This window comes from Trachymyrmex septentrionalis, unplaced genomic scaffold (genome assembly GCF_001594115.1).
Source record: "Trachymyrmex septentrionalis isolate Tsep2-gDNA-1 unplaced genomic scaffold, Tsep1.0 scaffold131, whole genome shotgun sequence".
In the NCBI taxonomy this organism is placed as follows: Eukaryota; Metazoa; Arthropoda; class Insecta; order Hymenoptera; family Formicidae; genus Trachymyrmex; species Trachymyrmex septentrionalis.
The window spans coordinates 1,522,852-1,529,877 of NW_017304450.1; the positions used below are offsets into that span (position 1 = coordinate 1,522,852).

At 37.7% G+C, this 7,026-nt stretch overlaps 1 protein-coding gene across 2 annotated transcripts in view; it reads left to right on the top strand.

The window, feature by feature from the left end:
* Positions 1-6,410, top strand: part of LOC108757073 (two pore potassium channel protein sup-9) — an 83,558-nt gene extending 77,148 nt beyond the window's left edge. For both annotated transcript variants that reach the window (XM_018501391.1, XM_018501392.1), the window contains exons 2-7: positions 653-783; positions 1,261-1,658; positions 3,059-3,214; positions 3,816-3,991; positions 5,333-5,662; positions 5,930-6,410. In XM_018501391.1, coding sequence (XP_018356893.1) covers positions 1,532-1,658; positions 3,059-3,214; positions 3,816-3,991; positions 5,333-5,662; positions 5,930-6,244 — 1,104 coding nt within the window. In that variant the 5' untranslated portion in view covers positions 653-783; positions 1,261-1,531 and the 3' untranslated portion in view covers positions 6,245-6,410. The remainder of the gene's footprint in view (positions 1-652; positions 784-1,260; positions 1,659-3,058; positions 3,215-3,815; positions 3,992-5,332; positions 5,663-5,929) is intronic.
* The last annotated feature ends 616 nt before the right edge of the window (positions 6,411-7,026 follow it).

Consider the following 7,026-nt stretch of genomic DNA (forward strand, 5'->3'; position numbering starts at 1 on the left):
ATTTTCAATATAAATATGAGAATCAGATACATGTTGGATATCTTGCAATAATATATTATCGGCGATTATTATATTGCACTATAAAGGTACTATTAAGACTTGTTAATCTTGTCATGGATTTTATAAATTTACTTTCTCAAATAACACTTAGTTGGAAGCAATTAACAAATTAATGGATAACAAAGAGACTGGATCGATCGATTAATCCCGATAAAAGCCAGTCTGAAACTCTTACATCCCAAATCCGCTTTAATTCACATTCAAAACAATTCTAATTGTTTATACAGTCATTTTCTCACTCATTGACTTGTAATTTTAGTAAAAGACTTCAAATTTACTTTAAACTTACATTTACGCATTCTTTTGAACATTTTTGTACTTTTCACGTATAACATATTCATTTATTTTACACATTTTTTGTATGTTTGCCATGCTTTAAATTTTTATCGTGTTCGCTTAATTCCAATATTTTTTTTTTTTCGACGAATAGGAAGAATATGATATCAGAATTGTTTCAAGTGAAAAACAATATCAGCAAATATTGACAAAATAAATTCCACTCGGCATTGTTTCTCGAATGTATTATGAGAAACCAATTTCCCGACGAAATGTGACTCGTCACTCATCAGAATTTCATTTTATTTTTGTTTAGTCGGCTCTGAAAGCGTGGGGTGTTAAGCCGAGGAATGGAGGGAACGTGGCAGTGGGAGCAGCGAAAGCACTGCCATATCATTCTGCTCAACTCTTCGTCGTACCTAAAGGAGAACCCGGAACAAGTTACAGGTGAGCTAAAAATCTTTTTCTTCTAAATCAGCACATTTTTTGTTCAGTCCGATCTTCGAAGAAGTAGATTTCACCCGTTACGTCAATGAGAAAAAAAGGAAATCTTAAAATCATCTCTCTCGCTTGATCGCTTAGAACGATTATACCTTTTCATCGTGCATCTGAATTTCAAGCCAAGAAAGCGAAAGAGCGAACTCGTGGAGAAGAGAAAAAGTGTTCAATGAAATCGATTTCAATCTTCGCGGTTCATTCTTAAGTGACCCACATCTTTAAAAATAACGCGAAGTATTGCTGGAGCAGATTGATAAATTTCGTTCATATCATTGGCTCGCTTTTCAGTTGCCATGAAATCGATGCTCCAATTGCCGCATCTTTATTTCTTATTTTATCAAGAATTTGTTGTCGATCTAGTTTTTATTAATAAATTATTATATGTATCAGTACACGATAATGTTTCTTATACAGTACTTCTTTTAGCTTTGATAGGACAAGTAGACGCGACAGTTTCAGATGAACGAAAACGACTGCATGATTGCTACGGCAAGGAAGCGGATATTCTGAAAACAAGGGATCGTGTGCCAAGTCTGTAGCGTTTGATAAGGAAGAGAAGGGCCCCCGTCAAGTATCACTTTCGAAGGGGAAGAGAGAAGGGGGTCATCATGGGCCCAGCAACCCAAATTGTATCTCACTGAGCGATGCAAGTAATTAGGGCCGGGGCCCTGCTAGTGAGCATGTGGCTCACTAGAGAATGAAGAAGCAAAACGTCCGGACTTTATCATTAATCGTCTTCACGCTTACCTATCTCCTCGTCGGTGCTGCAATCTTCGACGTGCTCGAGTCCGAGACGGAGAAATTACGCAAAGAAGCGTTAGATGGTAAGTTGGATGGTAAATTGAGTCGCTCGTGCCCTGCAAGGTACATTTCAAGTTAGACAGGTGGCATATTCTTTTTAAAATAGACTAGACTTTCTTAATAAGTGACTCGAGTTATAAATAATGTTATTGCCTCGTAAACTTTATTCTATAATACATAAAGACATGATATAATACAGATAATTCAAAACTCTGATTTTTTTCAACGAGAAAAAAAAAATATATATATATAGATTTTTTTTTATATAGGATTCCAATTATTTATGTAAATTATTTCATGTAATTCCTATTTTTTATCTATGCAAATGATGTGGATACAATAGCTTCTTTCTTCTCTCGTAATCTGACTTCAAGAACTTCATTGAATGAATAGAGTCTTAAGTAAACAAAAGTCCAAGAGACTCCTCTGAAAACTCGAAAAGATCATCAGAGGGATTGAAGTGTCTCTCAGACGTTTCTACAACGCTTCTAGGCATTTGTGTTGTCTGAGGTTTCCTTAAGCCCCTTTATTGCCATTCGCGTAGATTACTTAACCATATAGCGAGCAATGAGCTCTATGTACAAGTGCATTAGTGTGTAATCGTGTATGCGGCGACGGCGGTATTTGTGCGACATACGTGCGGGGTATACGTTATGCAGAGAGGCGCTTCCAATAGAAGAATGTCGTTGCACTATCGTCAAAGGGGAACGATCTTACAATGTCGCGGCCATTGTCTCGCTGCGAGCTCGAAAACGCTTGATAAATTCCATCTCTCGCGAGCCTTATAAATCCCAGTAGTAGTAGAATGAAATAGCGATTTGTGCGTTGCCGTGCTTCTTCTTTTTTTTTTTTTTTTTTTACAAAGACGAGTCTCGGCTTTTATTCATGGAAGGGACAGTTTTACGCGTATCTGACACGTAATTTTCATTAAAAGAATCGCGTTATCGTCATCCCAATGTACGAAGCATCTGTTCCGACAGAGTCTCTGAAAGCACACTCTGAAAAGTTCAAAGGTCATTAGTCATTTTATTTAACTCTGTGATATATTCATTTCTCTCTCTCTCTCTCTCTCTCTCTCTCTCTCTCTCTCTCTCTCTCTCTCTCTTTTTCTCTCTCTCTGTTTCTTTTTAATTCTTTTTTTTTGCAATTACTCATCATTTTTGTATCAAAAATGGTTTCTATTGTAACATGTCTTGTAATTAATGCATGTAAAGTTTCCACCCTCGAAAAGGTGTTATTTTAAGGAACACTTAATAAATAGCAATGTTTCTTTCTCTCTTTTTCTTTCTCACCGATGAAATCATCATAAATAATAATAATAATAAATAACAGGTGCACCATTATCAGGCATCACTCATACTTCTATCGATGCCTTCGAGCCGCGAGATACATATCAATCTAATTGCTCTCATTCTGTTCACAGCCATTGAGAAAATGGTTATACGAAAATACAATATAAGCGAGGACGACTTCAAGATCATGGAAACAGTGGTGCTGAAGACGGAACCTCACAAAGCTGGCCAACAGTGGAAGTTCGCTGGCGCGTTTTATTACGCTACAACAGTCCTCACCACGATAGGTACATGTTGCGATGTTACCATTGCCCTGAATACCGTCGGATGTTCAAACCGAGTTTATTACGCGTAACTACCGCTGCGTTACTATCCATTTGCATTGAAAACCTGTTCGATAACCCAAATTGTTTGACGGGTACCCAAATGCGACAGTTTGGAAAAAAGTAAATTTGATTTGCAATTCGGATTTCTTTCAACCTTTATAAGTGTTAAACCACTACTGTTTTTTTTTTAAATTAGAAAAAAACAAAAAGCTTTTTACAATTTTCATACGTCATTTTAGGTAATGTCAATTTTTTTCATTTATCACAAAAGATAATTTTTTGATTCTACGAGCTTTTCGACAAACGATCGTGATTTTGAAACTGAAAGTGATTGAGCAACGCACGAATGGATCGCCGGAGATATATTCGCCAGCCAGTGCGTTTTAATTGATTTAACCATTTTCATCGTGACAGAAAAAACACAGATTTACATTGTGCACAATGTTTCGCGGTTTCGCACGAAACGTCGCAATTAAATTCATAGGGCGTTGTTTTTCTTCGATCGCGCGCGAAAGCGCTGGAAAACTGTTAAAATTTATTCTGCATTTCATTTTTATTTCAGGTTACGGACACTCAACGCCGACTACCATATACGGCAAATTGTTCACGATGTGTTACGCGATCATTGGTATCCCATTAGGACTTGTAATGTTTCAGAGTATAGGAGAACGCGTGAATAAGTTCTCGTCTGTCGTGATACGAAGTGTAAAAACGCTTCTAAACTGTAGAAACGTCCAGGTAACAATAAGCTTATTTGAACCATATATTGTATTTTGCCATTAGAACGTTCCATATATAATTCAAACAGGATTCAATTCAGGCACGTTCTATCGAGAAATAGTGCACTTTCTGTTGGGCTGCACAAAAATCGCCGAAATTTCTGCACTGCAGATTATTAAAATTAATTAAACATGGATGAAATTGTGTTTCTGTTTAAAATAGTGAAATTGTATTAATCCAAGTGCAAGCGTTTGAATTGTATATAATAATTTGTTTAATTAATTTTAAGCAGAATTTTAAACAGAATAAATTGTAGATTACATTAAAATATATGTAGATAATATTGACAATAAAAACTAAAGGAAACTTGCGAATGTGAGCCTACACAAGATGTTCAGTACGACAACAATGATTAACGTATTCAAAAATATAATATAATTACAGACGTTTCGACATCACTATTGTGTCCTTTTCAAAGTACAAAAAATATGTAATCTTTCAATATACAGATAATATTGAATTTTAAAAAGTTACAGATGTTATTAGAATTAATTTCAATAGAAATTTGTTTTGTTTAATATGAGAATTACGTATAAATCAACGTAAACTAATTATTATAATATCTCGAATTATTTGATATCTAATAATTAATGTGGCTTCAATTCAAATTGGCTTTTTGAAATCGTTTCTAATCAAAATTACACAGAGAAAAATTTTTACCTCGCAAGTAAAAATATTCGGATTATTTTTGCTCAACTTATGGTAAACTTTACTTGCTTAAAAGTAAAAATATTGAATAAGAAAAAAATTACTGAAGGTGTAAAAAGTACTTTACAATTACAGTAGATTTATTCAAGTGATTATTATTTTACAGTAGAATAAATCATACTATTCTCAAGACTGTAAATTTTATCAGCTCTAAAACGAAAAATACTCGTCGATAAAGTAAATAAATTCTATTGAGATGTGTATGAATTTATAGATTTACTTTATGAAATGTACAAAGTACCTTACTTAATATAACTACAACGATCGCTCATTTATCAGAAAAGTAAAGTAAATTTTACATAGTTACAGGTGGGCACTTACATGGGCCTGCCAATTCCATAAAATTTATTGGAATTCTAGTGCATATTACTTTAAATTTTTCTTCGGGTATTAAAACCTATGTATATGTTCTCTTTTTCATATCGCTTGAATAATGTAATCTAGTACAGTTTCCCCTCGAGTACCTTCTTCGCTCGAATACCAAAGGTTAAACCATTCGTACTCGTCTCTTAAGCGTTTATCACGGTACAATATATGTAATACATATGTAATAGAATTTAGACTTATAAATTAACATGCAATGTATTGCAGGCCTCGGAGATAAATCTCATCTGCGTGGTAACGACGTTGTCGTGCTTGACTATCGCCGGCGGCGCCGCTGCGTTCTCCAGGTACGAGGGGTGGTCCTACTTCGATTCCATTTACTATTGCTTCATTACTTTGACGACAATCGGTTTCGGCGACATGGTCGCGCTGCAGAAGGATAATGCGCTCAACAAGAAGCCTGAGTATGTGATGTTTGCCCTAATATTTATTCTCTTCGGCTTGGCGATCGTGGCGGCCTCGCTTAATTTACTGGTTTTGAGATTCGTGACTATGAATACGGAGGATGAAAGACGAGACGAAGCCGAAGCGTTACAGGTACAACTCACTCTTATCCATATCTCTCGAGATTCCATCCATCATTTTGCCGAATATTTTAGTATCAACTGTCTAATTGTCATTTCTTTCTTCGTGAAATTTTTACGATTTGTAATATTAAATTCCGCTTAATTGTAAGCCTAACAAGTGGCATAAGTGATATTCACGAGTTAAAATAACATTATCAAGTGGACTTTTTTCATTTCCACTGCAATGCGTATTCATTCGTGAGAATTAATCGACCATTTTCGTGTATTCCTCCTTTAGGCGGCCCAGGGCGCGGTGCGTCTCGAAGGCGATGTGATAACGGCAAACGGCTCGATACTGTCCGGCCAAATTGGCAATCACGGGAACGCAATGTCGTTGGACGACGAAGCGTCGGTGTGCAGCTGCCGCTGCAGCGGCTTCCAGAGGAAGCGGCGGAGACCACGTTTCACGGTGCGCCGTTCGCCGGGCAAGATCTCACACTTGCTGCCAATGCAACAGCTGTCGGCGTTGAGCGTGCGGGGCGACCCGCGGACGTCGCAGTATTCTTCGATGTTGCCGTTACCGCCACTGTATCAGCACCGTGCCAGCATCTGACGTCGTTGTTCTGCCGCGAGGAGTGTGATACTCCTCGACGAGCAGCAGCATCACTATTACGAGCAGCCGCGGCGGGTGTCCGTCTGAGGGGAGCGTGTGCCTCTGCCTGGCAGCTGGCGACTTCAACGAATTTCAATCGTCGTCGAGACGCTATTATCACCGCCACGAGTTCTCTTTTTCTCGCGTTCTCTCTCTTTCTATTTCTCTCTCTTTCTCTCCTCTCTCTCTCTCTCTCTCTCTCTCTCTCTCTCCCCCTCTCCCCCTCTCTCCTTCTTTCTTGCTCTCTCTCCCTTTTTCGCGTTCCACTCTCGTCGAGTGAGAGTAAGATTTCGCATATAGATAGTCAAGAGATTGGAATTGGTTAGAAATTGGATCGATGGAACTGTTTAATTCGGATCGTGACACCGGAGTAACGACGGCGCCGGATGCTTCTCCTCAACGAAAACGTTTTGTCGTTTCGCGAACCCGCGCGATACGTATAATTCTTCCATTCCGTCATCATCCGAGTTTAATTCATGTTCACGTAACCGAGAATATTAGGGTACTCGATGTACGATGAATGAATTTCTGATGCGTCAAGTGAGGAATGAGAATTCGACGAATAAGGAAGCGAGAATTTTGGCGCTCGAGGTGTCAAGACGAGCTTTCTGTTCTGACGTTCTAGATAAATGGCTGTGTCGTTCGTTGGTATCATTAAGAATGTGACATACGATGAGATTCTGTACGTGTGATAAGTCTATAGCAATGTAGATTATTTTTTATCTATAGCTAACGATAAGTTA